We start from the raw sequence: 25,037 nt of genomic DNA on the forward strand, positions 1-25,037 counted from the left end.
ACACAGAAGAGATGGTAAACCAGGGTCAGGAGGGCCAGACTTGTTTACAGAACTCTACAAAATGTGATGGATTAAGAAAATACAGCCTTTATTTAATAAAAACTTTATTTGTGTGTTTTAAGGTAGCTAAGCAGCTCCAGGCACATAAATGCAAAATAGCAATATAATAGTAACATGTTATAGAGAAGGGGAACAATGTTGGGTGAGACACAATTCATGGAAATACTGAATAAAATAGGACTACTGTGGTAAGTTACAGCAGAAGAGACAGTGAGATATCAAATACTGCATCAGTTCTCTCCTTTCCACAAGTCACATGGAGTTTAACCGGGCCAATGTCCTTGAACCAATTTCATAATTAAGGCTCTCACTTAATACAGCAAGCTGAAGTTTACATGGGGTGGCCTTTTAGCTGTGGGCGGGGTTAGCTAAGACAGTGTTAGATTAGCACAATTACTTTTTAATAACTTTTTTGTGTTTACACAACGCCATCTAACGATACAGCTGTCATCACCAAGATGCTTTCGTCAAAACAGGATTAAAAGAAATTCTGAATTCAAAACAGTCGATGATGTGAAGCCATTTGGTTTCTAAAATATTGTACTGCTTATTTCTATCTGACCGACAATGCATGCTGGTTTTGCTTGTAGTGTAGTCTGTAATACATTCCAGGAAAATTGACCCTGTACAAGTTTGATGGTACATTCTCCCATGATTCAGCAGAGAAGGCCATGTGCGAGTACTCCCCTAGGTGGCACAAATGAACTATGTGAGATGGTTTGGAAGTTCCTCTTCTCTATGCAAAGTGGATTTCCCACTACTTATTTGAAGGGGAAAATGGCATTGAGGTTGGTATGCAAGAACTGGCTTTGCATTTTATATTTTAATGATTTTGATTATATTAATATCAAGACCTGGTCCTGAAACCCTGGCTATATATGAGTGTCTTGCAGCGTGCACAGGTAAAGGAAGACAAGTGGATCCTGTCTAAGAATTTATTACTCAAACTCAACCCAGCCAGGGGATGTAGACACAGAAACGGATCTCCCTACCAAACACTCAAATTGTGGACCAACTTGTTACAAAAAATAAACAGGACTGGTCTTAAATCAATGAGAGGCCAACATGCATCAATATAAGCATGCTGAATATATTACAGATTGCACTAGTCATGGCATACTTTATCTTCATTATATATTGTGTGTGTTTCTTACCTGAGTAATGTATGCATCAGAAGGAACTTTTACATCCTCATTCACTCCATTTCTATGTGCCTGGACAAGTGTTTTTTGGGGGGGTTTTTTTGGTTTGTTTGTTTTAATGTACTATGATGGTGTTTTCCAGCCACTCACACACTGTCCTTTGGTTAGGTTTTATGACAAATGTCATAAAATACTGAATTGCCCAAGCAAAATATGCAAAATTATCGCTTAACTGAGTCAAGTTTTAAAGCAGTTTTGTAGTGCACCAACAATTTTTCTATTATTAAATTATATATACACATAATCAATAGGTCCGTAGCGAGAAACAACCACAAATGCACAATTGTCATTCTGAAATGCGTTCAGTATGAATCATTTAAGGCCTCACTAGCCTCACTTTTGCCGTGTATTAATCCAAATGGCTGTAAAACGCATGAGAAACATCCTGTGTATGCCAAGCTGGCCATGCCCAGCAGACAAAGGCTATGATTCAATTAAAACGACCTGATCACAGCATTTGGAAGGGACAACCAAAAGGATAAACCTCTTTCCACATGAATACCTTTAAAGCCATTTAGAGAGATACATCTATTATACACACCAAAATGAATGTGAACGTAGTTGAAAGCAATAATAATTGCAGCAAAATGTATGAAATGTCATAACTGCATATGAACCAAATGGCTGACATACTGTATAAAATATCACTTGTTGTAAACGTGTTATATAAACCATGTTAGTTTCCAGTAGGAGTGGTTAGACCTGCTAATAACTTTATTTGTTTGGATTATGAAAGCCATTACTCAGTGGGCCATGTCTTGCTAGGGCTGGACGGACTCCGAGGTATTCCTTTTGGTGATACCTAAAAGAAATATGGAATTCAACATGTTACAAAACCTGTGAAGTCATATTTTGCTCAACACAGAAAATTAGATGTGCTTCATCAAGACCTGGAACACTTCAGATAAATGGAAGAATTAATCTTTTTTTTTTTTTTTTTTAATTAAAACAACAACAACACACATTAGCTACACATTCTCACTAAAAAAAAAAAATGCTGCTTAGGCAATACATTTTGCTTATGTGTAAGACAAGGATCTGGTCTGGTTGTACCATACTGAGCAATAGAGAGAATTAGCCAATTAGCACCATGGCATTTTACAAAGATCAATCATGAGAAGTTTGATTTAAAGCCAATGTAAGTAAAAGCAAAGCAAAGTACCACCACTTAATTTTCATCAGTCGTTGAGACCCCTTGAATGGCCAGACTGAATGTGACAGACTGATCAATGAGGCTTGAATCAGCAGTTTAAAGGGAATCGCTTATTAGCCAGTCTAAGTTACACTGCAATCATCTGCGAAAATATAGTAGCAAACTGCTCCTCGGGAGGAGTCTGCTGAAGTTGAACATCAGCTCTCAGTTACAGTTCCTAAGAGCAGCGATACAAGAGCACTGACATCATCTTGACCTCACCAAATCTCTAGTGATGGGCTACTTACATCTGCCTGCGATTTTGAGTAATTCATGTGGGCATAAAGCAGCACTGCGATGTCGTTGTGGGACGCCTCCAGGGCAATGGAGAGAGCGTTGCTACCATCCTAGAGGAACGAAGGAAGAAACTTACCATTCACCTACTAGTCTACTCATTTGGTCTGACATGTCCATTTCTCTGTGAACACAATGAAACTAATAACTTTGATTAACTAATAATAATTGTAGTTAATAAAAGTTTTAGTATGGGTTTCTGTTAAACTGAATCGCTCTTCGACACGTTATTGCCTGCAAAACTCCACTGTGTACTTGGGGCGCTCACATTGTCCACGATGGAGATGTCGCAGGCTGGCTGCTCCAGCAGCACGGAGACGATCCCGGCACGGCCGTGCTCGCTGGCACACATGAGGGCCGTGGAGCCCTCATCGTCCTGGACATTCACGCTGGCGCCACACTCAAGCAACGCCTGCACCATCTCCTGCCTTCCGTGACTCACGGCCAGCATGAGGGCTGTCTGGCCGGCCTGAGCGAAGCCAATCAGCAGATTACGTGGCAGTTAAAGGGAATACCCAACACTGAAATGCTAACATCCCTAGAGATCAATGAAAACTAAAAGAGGAGCAAGGGACTAGATATGCATAATGCATTATCTGTATTTCTATAACACAGAAACTTTTTTTAAATGCATATTCAAGCTTGGGCATCAAAAGGCACTCAAATTCCTTGACAAATGTACAGAGATTTAAAAGGATGGGAGACCCAAGTATCTACATCTTCAGTGTAAACTCACCTGGCTTGCCTTGGCATTGACATTGCCCAGACTGAATAGCTTCTTAACCACCACCATGTCATCCTTTTCTTTCACTGCTGATAATGCTGCCAGCATCACAGCAGTATAGCCAGCCTTGTTCTGCTGATCCACGTTACACACACCTGAACAGCAGGAACCCACAAACAAACTTGCAACAGTGCAGTTCCACTAAGCAAACGGAAAATTAAACACATGTTAACTGTCTGTAAGTTAAGCGCAACCTGTGTCAAGGAGCAGGCCCACCACGGCAAAATTGGAGTGCGAGACGCTATAATGCAAAGCTGTATTGCCGTTGCCATCGGTCATGTTGACCACGTGGCCCAGAAGGGCAGGGGAGATCTCAGAGAAAGCCATCATGTAGTTGGAGACCCGAGACGGCTGGGCTGTCTTTGCACTGGACACACGGAACCATTCCAGCTGCACAGTGTGGGTGCTAGATAGCTGCACATAAGTTCACATAAGCAGACTGCGTTAATGACTTCTCTGTGTCAGTACTGGATCACTACACTGGCTCTTTGCAACAATAATAAAATATGAATATAAATGTACAGTGTGTCCTTCTTACCAGCTCTTTACTCTTTGTTGCTTTGCCAGTATCATTCAGGTGGTTCTTCAAAATGAGACAAGCTTCACGCATTTTTGAACTTAGCTCAAACCTACAAAAAAAATTGGTATATTTAAAACTGAAAAAGGGATAAATTCTTTAAGAAAAGAACACATTATATTTAGGGCCATGGAATGAAATAAAGGAACAGCATGAAGACCAATTTATCAGTTTCTTCTGGCTTGAACAAGTAGTTTATTTATATTACTGTATAGGAAAGCCAAGAACAGTGTGCTGCTCTTTCAGGACAAGATCACGCAATCTTTTTGATTGAAGGCAAAAAAGCATCACAACATACTAAATGTAAAATGGAGTTACTAAAATTGTTCTCTCTCTGTAGCTCAAAGAGGGAAAGTTGATTGCTCGCACAAACCATGTGCCTTGAGTCAACTGCATTTCACAAGAATGGGGAAAAAACCCCCTGAAAATTTGTAATTAGTGTATCATGGCAATTCATTCTTGTTCCTATATTGGACTGCTTTGATTTACTAGAGTGACAAACAAGTTGTTTTAAGCACTTTGATGAAAGGCAGCCTCAATTCTGAAGACTGAGCAGACTAGAACTACAGGTATTATTTTCCCACAATTTGGAATAAATGATTTAAAATGTACTTGAGGACTTACTTTTCTTTTACCACTTCGACTTGCTCTTTGATGTTTTCTACAGCTGGTGTGTTTTCTTCACTATCAGTGTCATCCAAATTGAGGTTTCTTTCTTCATCAGACGTGTCCTCCAGGGCCGCTTCCTCTTCCTCACTGCTGTCTGAGCAGCCATCAGCTGCACTTCCATCAGAGGAGCTTCCTTCATTATCCTCTTCCTCCTCCTCACTAGAGGTTGTCTCATACCTGAGGGGAAAAAAAAGATCATCATTTGACATTTTAAATGGAACACACTCATCATCATGGTTGCCCGCTTCAGACCAATGGGAAAGGAAATGATCTTCTATGCCAAAAGATGGATGCACACAAAAATGGAGTGTTTCAAGTTCATAACAGGGAAAAACTGAAGGAAGAAAAAGTTGGAAAAAATAAGTGCCACCCACCCTCCATTAAGTATCCCTACGAATTTCAAGCTCTTCTTGCCACTGCTGCAAACAACACTCGAGCCACTTGCATCTCTTCTCTTCATGATAGATTTCAGGGGTCCTGTAGCTTCTACTGGAAACATTTAATTCAAGTCACTCTTCCCTGAAGAGGCAATTCATACACCACCTCACAAACAGTTTGCTAATCATTATTTAACATGCAAAGCTTGGCTGACACTCACCCTCTGCCGAGATGGCCTGTTCTTGATTGTCGTGCGTCTCAGCACTGTGTAAATTCTCCCATTGGATACCTGTGCTAACCTGTATTACCTGAGTCTTTTCCTTTGAGCTTTCCAGAGAATCCGTTTGAATGCTTTGGTCAGTTTTTGTGATTGCAAAGTCTGCATCTGAAACCCCCACTCCTACAGAGGTTTTCGAACAAAGCTCAGTTTCTACCAGAGCATCGGTCATCTCTGGTTTGGCAAGTGTCTCTTTTTCTAACAAGATCTTTGACGTCCTCTCCATTTCCTGTGCCTTAAACTCTTCCATGTCCTGATTTGCCTGAGTTAAACGTGTCTCAAGAATCTGGATCGACTCTTGCTGAAATCTGATGGTCTGCTCTAGGTTGTCAATTTTTTGTTCAGCTTCACTTGACAGTCCAAGTAAAGATTCCATTACCCAGGCAGATGTTTCATTTGTCTGAACTTTGGCCTGAACTACCGCATCTCGCACGGACCTCACCTCAGTCTCCATACCTTTATGACAGACATCAATAGCCGCTTCCACAGCTGCATCTTTAGCATCCTGGCGACAGTAAACCACCACTGCTTCAAGAGGCACCTCATTACCTACTGAGACAGACCTTTTCTCCACCATCATACTTTCCTTTAGTGTTTTACTGGACTTCCTCTCTTGACCAGGATGATGAGATAGGTCTGCAGGTTCGACTGCACCTCCCACTGCCTTACCAGAGCTCTGTGCTTTGACTACAGCACCGAGTTCAGTCGTTTTATTTTCAAGGGCCAGAAGCAGCCTGTCCTTTTCATTCCTGAGCATGGCCACTTCCCTCTCTAGGGCTGGTACACTCTTCACTTTCTCCTCCATCTCTCGGAGCTGCCTGAGGGCTGCAGCCATCTGTTCTCGAACCGTCTGAAGCTGGCCTGGGGGAAATGAAGGTGTTCCAGAAATGGAGGCTGGGGTGCTTCTCCCAGAGTTCTCAGGACTAAGTCTGGGCCAGCCACCAACAGAAGAATTCTGCACAGAAGGTGACATCTGTAGCAGGTGAACATCTGGAGAAAACAGTGAGGGCATTGATGAACTGCATCCTCCATCTTTGATGCTCACCTTCTGAAGGTCAACGAGAGGAGAGCCTAAACCATTTGGCAACAGACTCTGGTCCTGCTGCAGTCTACGGCTTGTTTCCAATAGTGTTCTTTCCACCCTAGGGTTACGGGGTGGTGGCGGAGGTGGCACCTTTACAACAGTTGGCAGCGTGGGGCTGAACACTGCAGTTGGTGAAAGCGGTTGGGACTTGCTGCATGACACAATGTGGCTTCGAGAAAGAGGTGGAGGAACAGACCGACCATCCTCGCTAGTCGAGGATGCCAGCGACTCAGTAGATGTCCAGCCACTAGTACGACCCCCTGCGCTCCTCTGACAGGTTCTGTCACCCCGTATAGATCTCCGTGGGCTCATGTTAGCCCTGCGCATACTCTGGCCACTCTCTATTTCTTCCACATACTTGAGGAAATCAAGGTCCAGCTGGAATCCATATGGAGTCTGTACAGAATAGGATCCACTGTGATCCATTTCTTCTTGAGAGGCACAGTGAAAAGGGGCACCAAGATCTGCAGGAAAAAAAGAACACCCTTATGAAACAATATAGTATAGAATCTGATTGCTGCTCTTTTACTTTGGTCACCGATCTCTGATCAAGACAGGCAACAGTGACCAGAAATGCATTTTCCTTTGCACTTTATGGACCACTGGACTGGAATCCAACATCCAGAAATAATACTGGTAAGGGCTAGTGGTTCGTGTAGAACACCATCAGCAGCAACAGGACTGATCGGTGTTAGGGTTACAACTGCTGTTTCGTAAACTTTTGCTAAATTCACAGGCAAACACTAACTTGGCAGTTTGGTGTTTATGTGCACAGACTGGGTCATCTTTTGGAACTTTCTAGTGCCTCTCCAGAAATCAATTCAGGATCTGTGAGGAAAAAAGAAATTGAATTCAATTTTATATATTAATGTATGTTTTACATAATAATGTCTTTTACATATTAATGTCAATGTGATATATATGTCTGATGTGAGTGAAGGTCCTGTGGGAAGGAGCATTACATAAAAGTGCAAAGATGCCTAATAATACTTGATACCAAAGAGAGCAGGGCAGAAGAACCTGAGGACATCACTGGTTAAGCAGTGGCCAAGAACTAAAAAATAGTGAGGACTGTGGCAAAGATAAAACTAGCCTGTTACAAGGTAACTCCTCTACAATGATAGAAATCCATAGTGAAACATGTTTCATCGGGGAAGAGGCTTTAAGATGTCAGTGTATCAAGCACTCAGAATGTCACAGAGTTCCACAACTGGCAACATAATTAATACCTTGAGCCTTTAAGAGTAGTATCTGAGTATAAGAACATAAGGGTAAAGAAAGCACAACTCAAGCAAAATCCACAAACCAGACCGCTGTCCAAAAACTTAAGCAACAAATGTAGATGCTTTAGAATACCAAGCAAATTCAAGTTACTCAAGCTGTTCATATAGTACCTACTGTGCCTTATGTGGGAAAAAAAAGGATATGCAAGTAAGCTTCTGTCTGCAATCCGTACGTGCATGGATGCACACAGTATGCAATATTTACTGAAACACCTGGAGTGCCCATTTAAAAGCGCCGGGGAATTTCTCAGCCATTTCAGCCAGAAAGCACCTCTATAAAACAGATCATGTGAATAATACTAATAATCAGGAGCAACAGCAGCATAGCATGAACAAAAATGCTACTGAAACAGTATTTCAGACTTAAAACATTAACTGTCTTCACTACAAGAAGGAATGTGTCAAACTGGAAACCCCAAGCCTAGTGCCAGCCCTTCCTGCAAAACAAAAACAAAACAAAGCAAGAAAAAAGGAATTTAAAGGATTTTAACCAAGCCCAATGTTTTCTAGACCACAGCTCCTGTAATATGTAGACAGTGGCTAGTTACACTTTTAGAATACTGCACCCATTACATTTTACAGACATTGCTTTGTGACCTTTTTCCAAGAGTTTTAAATTTTTCCACACATGTACATGTTCACTCATGTTCACTCAATGCCCTTTAATGTGTTTTAGAGACAGAGGCTACCACTTAACAGCGCTGGAAGGGCCGGGTCATGGAGACTCACTTAATACATACATACACATGCACGCAATCAGAAAAACACAGATTGGGGGGTTAAAAGCATGTTATGCAGAGCTGTTTTTTTTCAGGCCCCCAGGCACATTCCACCACACACTTCCCTCTCACATCCTACTAATGTGACCAGGCTTGGACTTGTAATTTGTCCTGTGAGTGTAGATGGTTATATATTAAAAACATAAAAAAAAAAACAAAACAAGGGCAGTCTGTGGTGCCAAGCTGTGGAAGAGATGAGATTATTGTAGTGACACAAGAAGTAGGTGGGAATATGCTGTCATATTTAATGAAGTTAACAGGCATTTTTGCCACTTGAGCAGTGTAATGTGGTGCATGAGCTCACGTGATGTTCTGAGCACTGGATCTGAACTTTTAGATATGACCCAAAGAGGCCAGCTAGATGTGGGCCTGCTTTAAATCAGCCCGTCACGCTCGACCACGTTACCCTGTGTCGGCTCGTTTCCTGGACTAGCAGCTTGCTGTACTCCCCCATCTCTCCTCTTTTGAGTGGACGTATCGCAGCGTTTACACAGCCTGGTGATAAGCACCTAATTACAGGGATGAGAAGGGGGATGGCGGGGGGTGTGCATTCCTCTCAGCCCCCTTATGCTTTTTAACAGCATGACACAAGGATGGAAGGTTAACACAAACAACAACAAAAAATAAAAAACTTTCAAAAGGTCCACTGGGAGAATTTGAATTCGGACACATTCGCGTGCAGGATACTTCAGTCAAAAATACGAACATGACAAACACAGGAAAAACCATTGGGAACCAGTTAGCTGGTTAGTCAAGCACTCGTATGTGGATGAGATTTTCAAAGGCGTCACACTAGTACAAATATTCCACTGGCGCATTAGCTGAATATGAGTCATGTTTTGAAAAAGTGACCTCATGCTCCACCCACCCTTTTACCCAAAAGGGAAGTAGAGGGTTTATGCTATCAACACAAATTGTCAGCATGAATTAGGACATGCATCAAAATTAAAGTCTTGAGGAATTTGGAGAATGACTGAACACAAAGAAACTTCACAAAATGAGAAAATGCCTTAACGTACCCTCGCCAATTTGTGCATACATGTGCAATCCAGAAATATGGGCTGGATTTTCTCTCCTGTTCCTCGGTCCTGCACAGCAACACATCTGCAGTTTCCTGAAGGGAAGCAGATTTGATAACACCCTCATGTCCCTAGGGACACACCCCGAAACACCATTGTCTTCCAGGGCTCCAAGTGCCAAACGACTGATCACTGGGCTACAAGCTGCTTCCTCAAAACCAGCAGGGTGGAGGGATAAAAAAGGAAATGTAGAACACAAATCACAGTCGATCTCCAACTGTGCCATCAGCTGATGTGGCTAAAGAAGAATACAGTGTTCACTGTTCCAAATGCCATGGGACATTTGATTTTATTACATGGTTCACAACAGTACACAGGCCACTCTTAAATTAGAAACAATGAACCCTCACAAACTAAAGATGTTGAATAATGATGTATGTAATCTGCATCTGGCCTTAATAAATGTTAAAAATGAAGCAAATGTATTAGAAATTGTACAAGTGCAGACATTCACTGCATTCAAAAAAGGCAGTGCCTCCAGTAAATTCAAAATATGCACATGATCAACTAAGTAAACATAATTAGAGAATCAGTTCAGCATTTCTAGAGCTTATAAATTTTGTTTTGCATGAAGTCTTTAACATTCTTTCTGCAAAACGCAAATAACTAAAAAAAGTGGTTTGACTCTCAGTGTAACAAAAGGACATATTGAGCACTAGATAAAGAACCATTATGCCACTTCCATGCCACGTTTCCTTCTTCTACTCTGTAGTTCACTCACCCATCTACCAAAAGAGCTGGACGCTGTACAGAAGGACTGGACAGGGGAGAGCTGCAAATTTCTTTATTGAAATAATACTTCTTGACACTCTTCAGTAAAGAGGTATTGCTCAAAAAGACTTAAATTAGCTTTGGCAAAAAACAAAAAAAAACAAACAGAAAATAAAGCTTTAAAAGTCACAACTTCTGGAAGAACACACAAATTCAATAATTGTGAAAACTGTGTGACAGTTTAAATATACAAGCAAGTAGTGTACGTGTGGAACAGAAGCATAGAGATGTAACAGTACTGAAAAGCATACAAAGTGAAAACCGCACATAAAACAGCCCATTACATACCACGGGCTCCTGCAAGGTTAGCCAAAACAAAGCCTCTCAGGGGAAGCAAGGCGCAACATCCTCTCCTGGTCAATCTGGGAACAGGCATATCATCTACTGCAGATACACACTGTTACAGAAGACACGCAGTTCTTCAAAAATGAGGACAAACGACCACTGGCAAAAAAGGGACACAATACTGGGCCCCTATGGCCAAGAGCACTTGAGATAGGAGACAACTAAAAACAAACTGACTTAACATCCTGCAAAAGCTATAAATCTGTTTAAATGCAGAGCACTAGAAATAACCAAGCTTTGGGTTGCCCCAACTAATGTGGATTCTGCTTGCAGAACCAAGGGGAATTCCATTATTCTAGACACCACAGCACCCTTCCTGTTACAGCGTTTTCCATCCAGCTGTTCATGGTATCAACGTCTAGCTGCCTGAAAATGACTTAAAGCTAAGGACACGCGGACCTGATAAAGCCCAGGAACCAGAGTGAGGGAATACAGTGTGACATTCACATCAAGTGTCTGTTGCTAAAAGCAACTAAACAAAATAGTGTCTCCCTGTGAAAAACAGCCCATTAACGTTTAAGGTTGTATTCTGGATTCTTGAGGCATTGTTGATTCAATTAGACAACACTCTTTCTGATTTCCCTGTGCTTAGACACTATGAATATATGCAGCATGACTATTTCATTCTTTGATTCAATAATGGCAGACCCTAACTGACTGAGAAAAGTAATAATTATGTTGTATTCTGAAATTTTGTACTTATACTTGGCCATAAACCATGCAAACTGAGTGTGCATGTACAAAATCCTATCAACTTTAGCAGTAATATTCTTCCAGTATTTTCTCTCTAATTCATAGTATGCAGAAGTTTCTTTCCCACACCAGCCACATTTGTTGTAGTTAAAATAAGATGTGCATTATTATTACAAACTGAAATGTTGATAATTAACATGTCTTTGAAATGGTATAACATCAAAAGAACTAGCAAAACATCATCAAACTGCAGTCTAACATAAAACATCCTCCAGAGTACCTAAACGTATCTAGATATGGAATTCTTATTATTTATTTTATTTAATGTTGCAGTTCGGTGCAGTCTGTGGTTACAGACTGCATAAAATGTCCACTCTCATGAACTTTTTGAATTTTTATTATCATCAAGTTTGTCATTTCTTTTTGTTTTTTTGTTCTGTTGAGTTACATTTCCAAAATGTTGCTACGATAAAGCACATTTGTTACTGCAGTAAATAACTTGTTAGACAACAGACTACATAAACAAGCTTTAGGCTTGAGCTCCTCTGAATCATACATGAGCAGAATACTTACAGTAATGTGAATAAAAAACTAGGCACATATAAGGATATCTAAAACTCATCTAAAACTGGGCACATGTAAGGATAACTGAGTGTCCCCTTTGTTTACAAATCCTTGGCCATGTTGAACAAAAAATGTATTAGACATTTTATGCCTCCAAAAAAAACCCTTCAAAGGAAATACCTTGTCTTCACAACCTGATTAATAAAAGCTCTACTGCCCAGTAAAATTGCACTATGTATGGCTTCAATCTGAGAAGACCTCTTAAAAAAACTTGCCTACTTAGCTAATTAGGCTAATTTAACTGCATTACCATTAAGGCTGCCGTGTCTACGAACTCTGCAAACATAGTGTTCAAGTGTTAGAAGGAACCCTAGTAAAAATTAAGAGGAACCACACACGTTGCCACCAGCATCCTCCACAGTACTCCAGGGCCTTCTCAAACTGGCCAGAAGGACCAAGTCAATAATGTCTTGACTTAACTGTTGTGGCCATTTAAAATATCATATGTCCCAATAAAAATACTTGCCAGAATGATACACCTCTGCAAAACCACTAAAGAAATTCCGAATATGATGAGTGTTTAGGTGGTTACATCTTTTATTGGACTCATGTACACTTTACCTCAAACCAAATGGAAAAGGTAAGAGACCAAATTCAATTAAATTACTGGCCACTGACATTTATGGTAGGTTTAGTAAAGTTTATGAATTTGCTATAAGAGGCTGAAATGCACCTCTCAGAAGTTTCAACTACAAAACAGTCTGGCTGTAGAAACATATGCCTGCGGCCCCAGACAGTGCTCATTGCACCACAAGAAAAGATTATTTAAAAAAGCAATTTGCAAAGCACCATGGGTGGAAACTTGTAAAGTGGTTCCAGTAAACACTATGAGATACACAGCCTGCTGAGCGAGCAAGTATCTTGTTAATTGGGCTGAAGCAGGTAGTACATAGGGCAGAATAAAAATTAGTAAGAGTACGCAGAAGTGCTTTATCTCTGTGCTGTAAGTGCAAGGCACTAAAGTGCAAGAGTGAATTATATATATTTTTATATAACTGGCACTAGGTTAAGCATTTAACTGTAGCCAAGCTTTCCTACGGCATCAACTGGACTTTCTACATGTGTACAACAAAACATAGGTGGGTCCTGTTCACTCTACATATGTTTTCACACAAGAATATTTGAAAATAGCAGTGCTTGGGGAGCTTCTGTATCCTTTGAGGAAATGAAGGAGAGGGTACAGATCCAAGCAGAGGAAAGATCCATAAATAGAATCTGGAGACATGAAGCATGTGAAAGTTTACCGTTTAGAAAGCAAGTTCAGTTTTCTGAGCTCGAGTCAACAACTTAACTTCATTATTAAAGACAGTTGCCTTCTTTGTTCCCAGTGACAAACATGACATCACGTTACATAGGTTAAAACATATATTCTTACTGTAAACTTTTTGGTAAAACACAGGCGCCAAACGTAGCTACATTCTAATTGGGTTTAGTAATATCGATCAATTGCCCATGTAGTAACGATATTTCCATCAATTCTTTGCTGTCGCAATACATAAACTTTTTGTTTATGTACGTTTCTTTTTTTGTCCATATTACAAGACGTATTTAAAGCGCGTTTCTCAAATAGATTTACAGCCATATGCTGTTTAAGGACATACAGACTTGGCTAGCAAAGGAGGTTCCCTCGCCGTTGCGTTTCCAATTCTTTGAATCATTCATTAAATAAAAGAGAATGAAATCTTACATGGGCGTGTCTCCTCTAACGCATTTCCGCGCACAAGATTTTTTTTAACCATCTCAAAGTTTATTTTTACAAAAGCAAAAAAAAGCATACATTCAAACCGTATAAACTGAGTAACACAACCTTTATAAACTAACAGGTTTGGAAATTAAAAGGTAGGCTACTTCAGTAAGCCAGCCCTTTTTTTAACTACGTGAACAACGACAGCTTGCAGTAAAGCATGCAGTCACATCGCAACCAAAAAAAGATATCGTTTTGAATTCCAATATAATTTATTTTGGGAGTTTTGAGGTGGCAACTTGATATCATTCTTCCCATAGGAGGATTGGACGGGACAATAATAATTTAGTATCCTGAACACAGTGTTACGCATAAGCAAAAAAGCCTGGCATAAAGTTGCCAGTTGGTTAAAAGTGAGATACCTGGGTTACTTTGTTATTTAAACTCATATACCTAGTAGCCTAAATGATACATTATACTTTAACACGTAGGCGAAAAAAAACGTAGGTGTTGTCGTTACTGTTAGTTACCAGAGAATCTGAGGAATCAAATTAGCCACAAGCTAACCTTTCGTAAGACCGTTGTCCTATGCATTTAAACCACTAAAGCAATGGAAGAATGTTCCTTACCCCTTGTATTATCCTTCTTCTTTCTAAACTCAGTTAAAATACGTATTTGTAGACTTTTCAGGTGGGGAACTGCCGTGCAAGTAACGTTCCTGTTCAGTCCAAGCTCATAACAGAACGATCCGAGTCGCACGAGCTCTCCCTGGCAAGCGCGAGGCAGCACGAAGGTTTGGGGTGGTCCCCTGAACCACGTCGCGCCCGTGGCACACACAACCAGCAAAGGCTGCAGAGGCATACGAAGATAGAAACGCTCTGTGAAAAGCCGATAAAAAAAGCCAATAAAGTAAAAGTTCACTCGCCATTGCATCTCACAATTTTTTTCTGCTGAGCGTTTTAGTACTTAGGCCTTTACCAGACATCTAAAACCTCTAACAAGTGTTACATATTGAAGGTGTGTCAGTTAATAGTTTAAAACTGCTGAAACATACAATGACCAAAATTATAACTGCTTGACACAGTAGGAAAAGTTGAGATGTACTGTTTGAAAGCCTAACAATTCTGACCTACAGCCTAAAAATGATCAAATAATTCAGTTTAAACCTCCCTGCATCAATGCATGCAAAGTTAAAGTGATGATATTTTTTACTTCAAATCTGCCTTCAGTGAAAACAATTACTCTGCTCTTAAGAGCCCATAGCCCACAAAGATTCTAGGTGAGCAACTACAGTGTACTGTAGTAAGGGATCTAGAAATATTCAAAATTGTAGTAAAGTACACAGGGTTTCCAGAGAAACAGAATGTGGTTGGATAGAGGTCTTTCATCAGCTGTGCAAGCAGTGCTATATAACAGCTTCATAGCTTTTAGCACTTGACAAATGTATAAATTTGTCAAGTGCTAACAGCTATGAAACAGAGCTACTGAGCATCATTTGGTTCTGTGGCTTTTAGTCTTTTATTGTGTCTTAAAGTCACATATTTGTACTAATGAATTGATCATTTGTTAATGTTGATGTTTTGAGTCAAGTCTATATACACTAAATTGCTAATGTGTAACATGTATCCATTTTTTGCGCTGCTTTTTGCCTCAAGAAAGGCATGAATTTGCCTGGGCACAAATTTGCCTGGATGCTAGATACACTGTGCAGGAGTATTGTACCATGCAGAAATGTTTGCCTGGCACTGTTGCTGAAAATCAGACAGCTGCACAGTTTTGCTGCAAACAGCCCTTTCCACTCATCCCATAAATGACTGATGGAGTTGAGATTCTGGACTGTGCAGACCTTTGAAACAATGAATAGCTCATTTAATAGCTCATTTAAATGCCATAAATATTCCTGGAACCATTAGGTGACAATGTGTGTCTCATGACAAGGTCTACAATCTTTCTGGAAGTCTCCATCTGAATGTGGACAAACTTTAGGCGTGAAGAAATGACATGAAGCGCTGACCTGTCATGTTGACGCCACACAGGATAGCACCATGGAGTTGTATCGCTTGTGCCAAATTTTGATCCTTCCATCAGTACAGAATGAGTGTGTATTTGTCCAATCAAGCAACTCTTTTCAACTCCTCAACAGTTCAGTGTTGATGTTACTGTCCCCAATGAAGACACACTTTCTTGTCCTTTACTGACAGTGTCAACATTTGAGACAAAGTATGACTAGTAGTGTGTTCTGAGATAACATTTAACACACAATTAACACACATTTAACATTAAATTCTGATGTCATTTGCAGATATGATTTGCCTGAGTACAATGAGTACATTGGCATTTTTTTCAGTATGTATTGTTAGCACATAAACAAATAGCTTTGGCACATTGTTAGAACCGTCTACTGAATCAGTGTCATACATGAGGTGCAACCATTGTGTGGTTAAATAGTTTTGATCTTAATTTGTGGTCTTAATCTTAATTTGGCATACTGTTTAGTATTTTACACAGATTTGGATGTAGCCTTAGTCATAAAGTATAGGCCAATCTGTTTACGATAGCTTTGGCAGACCTGAAATAAGATATTAACCTTAAATCTTGTTCTAATAAGACTGTGTTTTAGGAATTTCCAACAGTGAGGTAGGTAATATAGCCTACTCCATATACTGAAAAAAGAACACATCCTGAATACATATTTAGATATTAAATTTTAAAAGTTTAACTTTTACACTAGTATTAACAGCAATTTATTAATTAAACAACAATAAATATCCTATATTGGTTTGTAGCATATAATAGGGCTACACAAATGGTGGGATTGGTAGATGCCCTCCTCCCTCACGACTGTGTCCTCTGTAATGTGGGTTGATACATAAATAGTCTGTCTCGTATACTATGTCTGCACACTTTGAATCACTAGCAGTTTACTGTTACGTTGGTGAATTTGGGCCAGTTTAAAGAGCACATTCTTGAGAAAACCTCACTGAGCAATAAACGCGTGAGCTTATTGCAGTTCTCCTGTGAGGCCATGGGGGCGCTAAATGCACTTTTAGTTTCCGGTCGTAATTGTTAGGGATATAGAAGAAAGTTATTTCCGTTTCGAGGGCGTTACAAACAAGGGCCGCAAACTGGTCTCAGATCAGTTTTGCTAAACGCAATGTCCGTTGCTGGAAGTGTTGAGTCCTAAAACTACAGCTGATTCTGATTCAGCCTCTATGAAGACAGATTTTTCACCTTGAAATCAGCTATGGCGACAGCAACAAAGATTATTCAGAGACTACGGAATTTTTTATCAGGGGTAAGCGATATAATTAATTATAGCCAGTAGGTTAACAAAAGACGTCTTGCAGATTTCCTAAATTCCTAGCGACAGTGACATTGCCAAGCGACATCCACGCATAATACGTGGGTAATATAAGACACTGACAAGCCGTACGATTTCATAGAGCTTTGCTACTAGCTAACTAGTAAACTGAATAATTCTCAGCGTTATCATATTCAGATAGATATGTAGGTTAGCTAGTAAGGACTGCTGAACCCAATGCTATGATTGCTCTCTCCACAGCACAACCTCCAGGAAAAGCTTCAGTTACGTTACGGTGAAATAGCAAAAAGGTGAGGAATGCTAACCTAGTCAACTCAAGTCAACCCTTTCAAAAAATCCACCTCGGTGTTGTGCACACTGGTATTTCAAACTATATAAAAATACAGCTATCTTGTGTTAATCTGTTGACGCTGAAAGGACGAGAAGGGCAACAAAAGGAATACCCCTAACACCCGTCCTAGCAGCTGTGTAGACGGGCCAAAATGCCATGCATAATGTTAATTTCAAAATTATGAATTTATAGTATGGCTTCTTTCTATAAAGATGGTTTAATAGCTCACTGTTACTAAACTCTTGGTTCCACCTGAGACATCTGTCTGATACATTTGACCTTGTTCTGGTGCCAGGACTCAACCACCTCCCAAGCTCCCGGTTGGTCCCAGCCACAAATTTGCCAATAACTACTATTATACCAGAGATGGAAGACGGGAGTCTGTTTCACCGACTATAATAATGTCTTCTCAGAAGGCCCTAGCACCCGGAAGGTAATTTAAAATCACCTTACTTAAAGTAGTTATTTCAGCTTCAGTGTCTTTATGGTTCCTTTTTTGCAACCTTAACTGGGTGTTGTATAGTTGTTATGTACCACTGTGGTCAACTGTACTGTGTTTGTAACTGCATTGGCCTTATAGTCTGTCATATTGTTTAAACACAACCCAGGTAGGCATGGGCTTTTTTCCAATTTTCACTTCTGTGCGTTGTAAATTTTCTTCATCTCACTTATTCAAAGCAGAGGGCCTTTCCGTGTCTTTTCAAATCCTCCTCATTTCAGCATGTTGAATCATGCCAGTGAAGGCCTTAAGGAACACACACACACACACACATATAAATATAATTTTTTAAAATTTCAGACTGTGTAGGCCAGAACATGGCTGTGGGATGGGCTTTGTGAACTTCAATTTTTCCTTTCACTTTTTCATTACTTTGAGAGAAATGTTTGTGTCCTAGTATGTAGGAAACTTCACATTCAGGGCTTTATGGGTATAATGGTGTGCTCACAGGTTTATTGCTGTAATAGAACAATACAGAAGGCTACAAATCTGGGAAATATGATGTGATGTGCACAACCTTCCACAAACTTGCTGACTCCATACATTGTGCCACTAATGCCAAAAGCTTAAATGCTAAAGTGCAGTAAGGCCAAATGAGGCTCTGTTTTTTTTAGCACATGTAATTTCACCAGAAACAAGAGAAGTGTTTTCATTTTGATTATTTATCTCTGATGTAAGTTTTTTTATTTGTTGAATACTGCACGTGTTCATACGTTAGTTGCTGACTTGACATAGCTTTTGGAATAACCTATAAATAATAATGAATAAAAATCACATTCGTTCCCTTCTACACTTGATCCAGTTATCCCTGACCTTCTACTTCTATGTTTTCTGTGTGTTCACAGTGAAGGCCCAGCACAGACCAAACTTCCTGTCCTTCCTGGATCCAAGCCAAAAGAGCTACCGCTGTCCAGTGATCAGCCATACCTTTAAGCAGTCTTATAGTGTTATCAATTTATTGTCAAAACCTGTATCTTATCCTTAGCAAACTATGTATAAATACATATTCACATGTTTCAACTGATAGTGCTTGTTGTCATTTCATTTGTTAGAATAATGGCCAATGTAGGAAATAGCCTGTCCACCCAGCACATCTGGGAATGTAGTGTAAACCTGACTAAATGAGAAGTGGGTCATCAAAAAGTTGCTCAAATAAATTGTATTTTTCTAAACCAGTCTGTTCTCAGATTACCTTAAAAGGTAATCCAGCCAGTAATCTACTAAAGGGCACATGCTTCTGCTCTTTTTTTCCATCAGTAATCCATGAGTCACTTTCATGGCAGGAAAAGGGGGTGAAGAAATAAAGCAAAATGATTAAATCTGTTTTTAAAGTCCCTGTCAAAACAATCATTTTCCGCTACATGCAAACTTTAGTTTAAATAAATAGCGCACAATATGTACAAAACATGCTGGAGAAAAATCATATGTTGATGCAAAAATAATGTAACTAGCCTCCTACAGGTCTCAGAGTTGGATTTCCACAGGTTAATCCTAGCTCTGAACTACAGAAGGTTCTCTACTCATTTTTTTTTTCTCAGTGAGCATTTCCCTGACAAAACATTTAAAGTGATAGGAATATTTGATTTACATTAAATTTCAAGTAAGTTATAGGTTGTGACCCAGATTTGCGAATAGAAATTGACTGTAATGCAAATTTTTTTTATACTGAATTTTACTTTATGACTTCAAAAGCAACCAACACTGCGTGTGATGTCTTATCTAATTCTGGATATAATGAGACATGCTCATGAGAGTTTAAAAGTAATAGACAACTGTGAAGCAAAAGTAGGTTATGTTATTGCAAAATGTTTGTCGAAGGAGTCGTTTCATCCTTTTTTCATTCCTGGTGAGATTATATTAGCATAATATTTGCAGATGGCTAATGAAAATTGCAGTAATAAAAAATGTGAACAGCCCCTTCCTGCAGGGCATGCCGATGCCAGCTTGGTGGTACGGCATGTGTAGCCAGGGAACCTTGCTCTACACAGAAGGCAGGCATGGAATTCTAGACAGCTGGTCAGGCGTTTTCCTGGATTCGCTGCATGGTCCCAGTGCTGTGTCTAAAATAGAGTTTGAAACAAAGTGCGCATTTTGAAGATTTCTTTGTGATCTCTAAGTTGTACAGTAAACGTGCTTAAAATCATTCCCTTTACATTAAATAAAACTTGGAGGTGTACAGTTAGAGACTATAGTCTGTTGCCACACACGGTTTGTGTCAGCGATCCTCCAGCTCAGTTTCTTGATCAGTTTCTCAGTTTCTTGATCAGTTTCTAACCACAGAACCACTGTTGGTTGGATAATTATGGGTGACTAACTAGCCCAGCAGTAACACTGATGTGTGAAAACTTGATATGCTCATAATATCCAAATACCCAAATCCAAATGAATGGACCTGACCAGATACTGACCAGGCACGAACAGGGTTGAAGGTAATGGGTAAATTGTCTATGGCAACAGATCAGAAACGTTCTGCAGTTAAACACCTATAAAATGTAGCTACATATATGTGAAGCTAATAGAATGGCCAAGGAGTGCAGGTAAAAGGTAAGTGTTTCTATTAAACTGAGTGATGGTTGATAAGTGTTATTAAAACTGCTATTATGACAAGTATATTGACTCAAAGACGAATGACTATATGGCTAAGTAGCCTATGCTGAATTGGTTTTAGAAATTTCAAATGAGGTATTAGGTCAGTGTTTCTGGACGCATATGCAAAATTACATTTGCCTTCAAATGCAAATTAGTTTATGTAAAGTAGTCCAAATGATCTTGGCAGCTTCTGTCTAATTGTTATAACTAGTGTTCTGTTTGTCATATTGTTATATTTTCATTACAAAGGACAATGATGTGTTCTTCCCCTTTAAACTGTCTTTTGAATTTTGTGTTCCTTTTTTTTGCTAAACATGATTGTGAAGCTTCTGAATTTACCTTACAAGGTGACTATATAATTGGGGGTGTTTTTTCTGTGCATTCAGCTGCTGATCCAGGAATCCCGAGTTTTCCTGTGGCTCTTAATTGCTCAACGTGAGTACATAAAACTTTCACATTAAGTACTGTATACTCTTTCTATGATGTAGTTTTGCAGTCACTACTAAATACATCAAGTACAATAGCAACAGGAATAATTGATACAGGTCTCTAGGTTGGCTTTAACAACCATGACTGCTCATTCTGATGGATATCAAGAAAAGTCAGTCTTTAAACTTTTCTGTCCTGAACGGATGTGCCATCTTTTTACCTTTCCAATGCAGGACTTCATTTTCAATGGCGGATTATCGGAAGTTTGAGGTGATGAGGTTTGCTGTAGAAGAAATCAATAACTCCTCTACACTTCTGCCAAATGTTTCTATTGGCTATAAGATCTTTGACATTTGCTATTATATTCAGAATTTACCTTCTTATCTTGATTTCATCTCTCTGAATGGGCAAATAAAAGTGGAACCAAATTCTAAGAATTATAGACACAATGTTATTGGTCTTGTGGGTCCATATGGAAGCGAAGAGGCTTTGGCTGTTGCACCATTGTTCATGATGGACTTAATTCCAATGGTAAGTATTTTTGATCAACTCAGAAAAAATTGTGAAATAAAACATACTGTATAAATGTATGTAAATACATGAGTTTCCCTCCCCCACAGATTAGCTATGCTGCTTCCAGCTCCACGTTAAGTAACAAGTTGCTATATCCATCTTTTTTGAGGACAGTACCAACCAACAATAATGAAATACAATTGATCATTCAAATCATACAATGGTTTGGATGGAACTGGGTGGCTTTCATTGGCAGTAATGATGAATACAGTCAAAATGGACTTGACTTATTTCGCCAGAACATTAACGGTACTGGTATATGCTTGGCATACACAACTGAACTTGAGACAATTTCAGATAATGAGGAGATACTACAAAGGATTGAATCACTGAATATTAATGTGATCATAGTTTTTACCCTGGAAAACTATGCCCGAAGCTTTATTAGATCAGCTATAAAGATCAATATAAAAGACAAAGTTTGGATAGCAGGTGATGCATGGTCTATGGACAGCGAGCTCTCAGGTGTGCCTGGGATTGGACAGATTGGAACCATTTTTGGAGTTTCAGAAATTACTCTGAATTTAATTGGATTCAAAGACTTTCTCTACCAATCGCGATTGAAGACTGAAGTTGCTGAGTGTGTGAACTGTGAGGGCGGGCCAGTTGGAGCAACCTGCAATCAAGTTTGTGAAAATTGTACAAGCTTGAGTCCAGAGGCAATTTTGAATGAAAGTCCTTCATTTTCTTTTGCTGTCTACTCAGCCGTGTACACCCTAGCCCATGCATTGCATCACTCACTTAACTGCAGTGCAATGGGGTGCAGCAAAATTCAATATATCCCACCTTATTTGGTAAGCCTCTATTAGGGTATGAGTTCATTTCAAAGAAAATAACACGTCTGTTCACTTAATAATTAACTGATATATAATTCATAAGAACATGTGTAACTGCAGATGAATGCAATTCATTTTGATCATATTCACGCTATTTCAATGAAATTATTCAATTCTAATTATGTTTCAAACCAAGAATGGTGAATCAAAATGACGATTATGTTTCAAGCCAAACACATGTAAATCAAAAGTTGAATCTAAACATTTAAAGTTGGATTTATTCAGTTTAATATTTTGTTTCTCTTTTCATTCAAGCTTCTACAAAATGTGAAAAGGTCAAACTTCACATTGCAAAACAGAGATATTGAATATGACATGAATGGAGACCCACCAGCTAGTTTGTCTGTAGTGCTCTGGAGGCCACATAAAACCCCCTTCTTTCAGATAGTTGGAACATATGACACACACCCTGTTCAGTTTACATTAAACAGTTACTTGATTCCCTGGTATCAAAATGGCACAGTAAGTTATTAAAGTTAATTTTATTTGTTGCTTTGAACACTTTGCTGATAAAAATTATTTTAATTACTAAAGAGATTAAAAATAAGTTGAAAAAAACCAGCTATTATCCAAAATGTTCAGGTTTGAAATATTGCGCGATATCAGAAAACAAAATTGATCAGATATGCCATTAATATAAAAAATAATCACAGATTTTTCCATATTTTCTAGGTTCCTTTTTCTAATTGTTCTGTTGAATGTGACACTGGTTCTGCAAGAGTGCAACAGTCAATACAAAAGTGCTGTTTTCAATGTAAAAAATGCGAGGCTAACACTTACATCAACACCACAGGTAAGCTCTTTGGGTATGTATCTTAGAGGAACTATAAGTTTAGTTCAGCAAGCAAATTTTTAATAATAGTCTGGATGTTAAAAGATGTGTTGTTATTATAGATAAAACTGTACAGCCTTACAAATTTTGTTTTATTGCTTTGATCATAAATATGTTAGAACCTTTGTCACGTCTGCAGTCCTGCAGTGTGTGTAAAAAGCCCAGCTAAACTAAACTGCACAGTGCATCGGATCCTAGAAACCTATTATAACTTGACCACAAATATACAAACAGAGTGAAATATTTTGAAGGTCACACCATGTCCCTCTGTTCCCCTATTCACATCATCCACAATTTAAAAAATGTATAATAATAATAATAATTATTGTAACCATGTCTAAATCACTGTAACCGTGTCTAAAATGAATTCGTTTTCGCCCATTTTGTTCTAGTGGACCGTTATACCTGTGTACCGTGTAAGGAAGGAGAATGGTCTGAGGAACAGAGCACGTTCTGTAGGACGCGTTCGGTTGTGTACTTGCAGTACAGGGATCCTCTTTGTGTGCTTTTTCTGTTGTCTTCTGGATCCTTCATTGTCCTGTCCATTGGAGTCATCATCCTATTTGCTTACAACTACAACACTCCGGTCGTGAGGTCTGCAGGTGGCGGCATGTGCTTCCTTATGTTGCTTTCTTTGAGTGTGTCTAACATTGGGGCATTCTTCTATTTTGGAGTACCTCAGCCAGTGAACTGTGCCTTAAGGGACACACTTTTCATCTTTTTCTACACTATTTGCCTTTCTTGCATGGCCGCCCGCTCCTTCCAGATTGTTTGCATCTTCAAAATGGCAGCCAAGTTCCCGAAGGTCTACAGCTGGTGGGTGAGGTACAATGGCCAGTGGCTTTGTCTTGCTGTATACACTGCTTTGCACTTCATTGCTTGTGGGGTTTGGCTTCTATTTGGGAGGCCCAAACCCTACAATGACAACACATCTTTTAATGACCAGACTATTCTCACCTGTGGCATAGGTACTACCTTCACATATGTCTTTGTTTGGTCTTTTCTCTGGTTTCTTAGTGTTGTGTGCTTTTGTTTCTCCTACATGGGAAAAGATCTTCCAAAAAATTATAATGAGGCCAAATCCATTACGTTTAGCCTGGTTTTATTTTACATGTGCTGGATTACCTATTTCACAGCATATATGATGCTCAGAGGACAGTATATACAGCTTCTCAGTGCAGCTGCACAGCTTTCCAGCTCATATGGAATTATGTTTAGTTTCTTCATCCCAAGGTCTTTCATCATTATCTTTCAACCACAAAAAAACACTCCTGCATACTTTCAGACTTCAATTCAGACTTACACCAAGACTATTAGCAAAATGTAGATTTATACCATACACTGAAAGCCTACTAAATTCTGTTTAGGATTATTTTTGTGGTGGAGTTCTTGCCTTTGTTGTAATTAATAATAGCAAGTAGTCTCACAGTCCTTCTAAATGCAAGATAGAAATTGGGTAAATTAATGCTTATTGAATGTACATTTAATAGATTTTATGGCTCAACAAATGTAATTGTAATGTGGTGTTTAATGTTGCTTCACTTTCTTTTTCGAAGAAAAAGATTGTTATATATATATATATATATATATATATATATATATATATATATATATATATATATATATATATATATATATATACTTGTTTTGTATTTGTTTGTAATTATAGAGAATATGCAGTATGTTTGTAATGATATGTTGTTGTAATATGGAAATTATATGTGAAATGATGCATGTAGTGGTTTAATCAAATTGCCGTGGATCACCTGCATGTAAAGTGGATACGGATGTTACATCCCCACTTCCAGCTGCCTCTCACAACACAGCGCTGTGTCACGTAATGTCTTACAT

The 25,037-nt window shown here is 39.1% G+C and overlaps 3 protein-coding genes across 6 annotated transcripts; 2 read left to right on the forward strand and 1 right to left on the reverse strand.

The window, feature by feature from the left end:
* Positions 1-87: 87 nt before the first annotated feature.
* Positions 88-14,651, reverse strand: kank3 (KN motif and ankyrin repeat domains 3). 4 transcript variants are annotated; one of them, XM_027011333.3, is made up of 12 exons: positions 14,405-14,528; positions 9,599-9,693; positions 7,266-7,345; positions 5,377-6,981; positions 5,153-5,267; positions 4,734-4,955; positions 4,071-4,161; positions 3,727-3,946; positions 3,485-3,627; positions 3,017-3,217; positions 2,703-2,801; positions 88-2,064 (listed from the first exon to the last, which is right to left on the reverse strand). In XM_027011333.3, exons 3-12 carry the CDS (start codon positions 7,300-7,302, stop codon positions 2,002-2,004), a joined length of 2,796 nt encoding a protein of 931 aa, XP_026867134.2. In that variant the 5' UTR covers positions 7,303-7,345; positions 9,599-9,693; positions 14,405-14,528; the 3' UTR covers positions 88-2,001. The 4 variants fall into 4 exon arrangements, with proteins under 4 accessions (XP_026867134.2, XP_026867133.2, XP_081559201.1 ...); XM_027011332.3 differs by lacking the exon at positions 9,599-9,693 and having other exon boundaries at positions 14,405-14,537; XM_081703075.1 differs by lacking the exons at positions 7,266-7,345; positions 9,599-9,693 and having other exon boundaries at positions 5,153-5,264; positions 14,405-14,651.
* Positions 14,652-16,901: 2,250 nt separating this feature from the next.
* Positions 16,902-18,951, forward strand: ndufa7 (NADH:ubiquinone oxidoreductase subunit A7). The gene is made up of 4 exons (XM_027011318.3): positions 16,902-17,070; positions 17,338-17,387; positions 17,724-17,861; positions 18,773-18,951. Exons 1-4 carry the CDS (start codon positions 17,020-17,022, stop codon positions 18,858-18,860), a joined length of 327 nt encoding a protein of 108 aa, XP_026867119.1. The 5' UTR covers positions 16,902-17,019; the 3' UTR covers positions 18,861-18,951.
* A 1,848-nt stretch (positions 18,952-20,799) lies between these two features.
* LOC113578212 (taste receptor type 1 member 1-like) lies at positions 20,800-24,513 on the forward strand. The gene is made up of 6 exons (XM_027011331.3): positions 20,800-20,951; positions 21,179-21,476; positions 21,566-22,312; positions 22,610-22,816; positions 23,027-23,147; positions 23,579-24,513. Exons 2-6 carry the CDS (start codon positions 21,192-21,194, stop codon positions 24,511-24,513), a joined length of 2,295 nt encoding a protein of 764 aa, XP_026867132.3. The 5' UTR covers positions 20,800-20,951; positions 21,179-21,191.
* The last annotated feature ends 524 nt before the right edge of the window (positions 24,514-25,037 follow it).

This window comes from Electrophorus electricus, chromosome 20, assembly GCF_041902795.1.
Source record: "Electrophorus electricus isolate QZ-2024a chromosome 20, ASM4190279v1, whole genome shotgun sequence".
In the NCBI taxonomy this organism is placed as follows: Eukaryota; Metazoa; Chordata; class Actinopteri; order Gymnotiformes; family Gymnotidae; genus Electrophorus; species Electrophorus electricus.

What these genes read in the sequence shown, in the direction of transcription:
- kank3 (XM_027011335.3), bottom strand. Translation starts at nt 14,636, where the DNA reads ATGCCTCTGCAGCCTTTGCTGGTTGTGTGTGCCACGGGCGCGACGTGG. An exon ending in GTAGGGATACTTAATGGAGG is followed by an intron (nt 4,956 to 5,152) that starts GTGGGTGGCACT and finishes TTTTCCCCTCAG; the next exon opens with GTATGAGACAACCTCTAGTG. An exon ending in ACTCAAAATCGCAGGCAGAT is followed by an intron (nt 2,065 to 2,702) that starts GTAAGTAGCCCA and finishes TATTTCTTTTAG; the next exon opens with GTATCACCAAAAGGAATACC.
- ndufa7 (XM_027011318.3), top strand. Translation starts at nt 17,020, where the DNA reads ATGGCGACAGCAACAAAGATTATTCAGAGACTACGGAATTTTTTATCA. An exon ending in TACGGTGAAATAGCAAAAAG is followed by an intron (nt 17,388 to 17,723) that starts GTGAGGAATGCT and finishes TTCTGGTGCCAG; the next exon opens with GACTCAACCACCTCCCAAGC. An exon ending in AAGGCCCTAGCACCCGGAAG is followed by an intron (nt 17,862 to 18,772) that starts GTAATTTAAAAT and finishes GTGTGTTCACAG; the next exon opens with TGAAGGCCCAGCACAGACCA.
- LOC113578212 (XM_027011331.3), top strand. Translation starts at nt 21,192, where the DNA reads ATGGCGGATTATCGGAAGTTTGAGGTGATGAGGTTTGCTGTAGAAGAA. An exon ending in AATATATCCCACCTTATTTG is followed by an intron (nt 22,313 to 22,609) that starts GTAAGCCTCTAT and finishes TTTTCATTCAAG; the next exon opens with CTTCTACAAAATGTGAAAAG. An exon ending in CACTTACATCAACACCACAG is followed by an intron (nt 23,148 to 23,578) that starts GTAAGCTCTTTG and finishes ATTTTGTTCTAG; the next exon opens with TGGACCGTTATACCTGTGTA.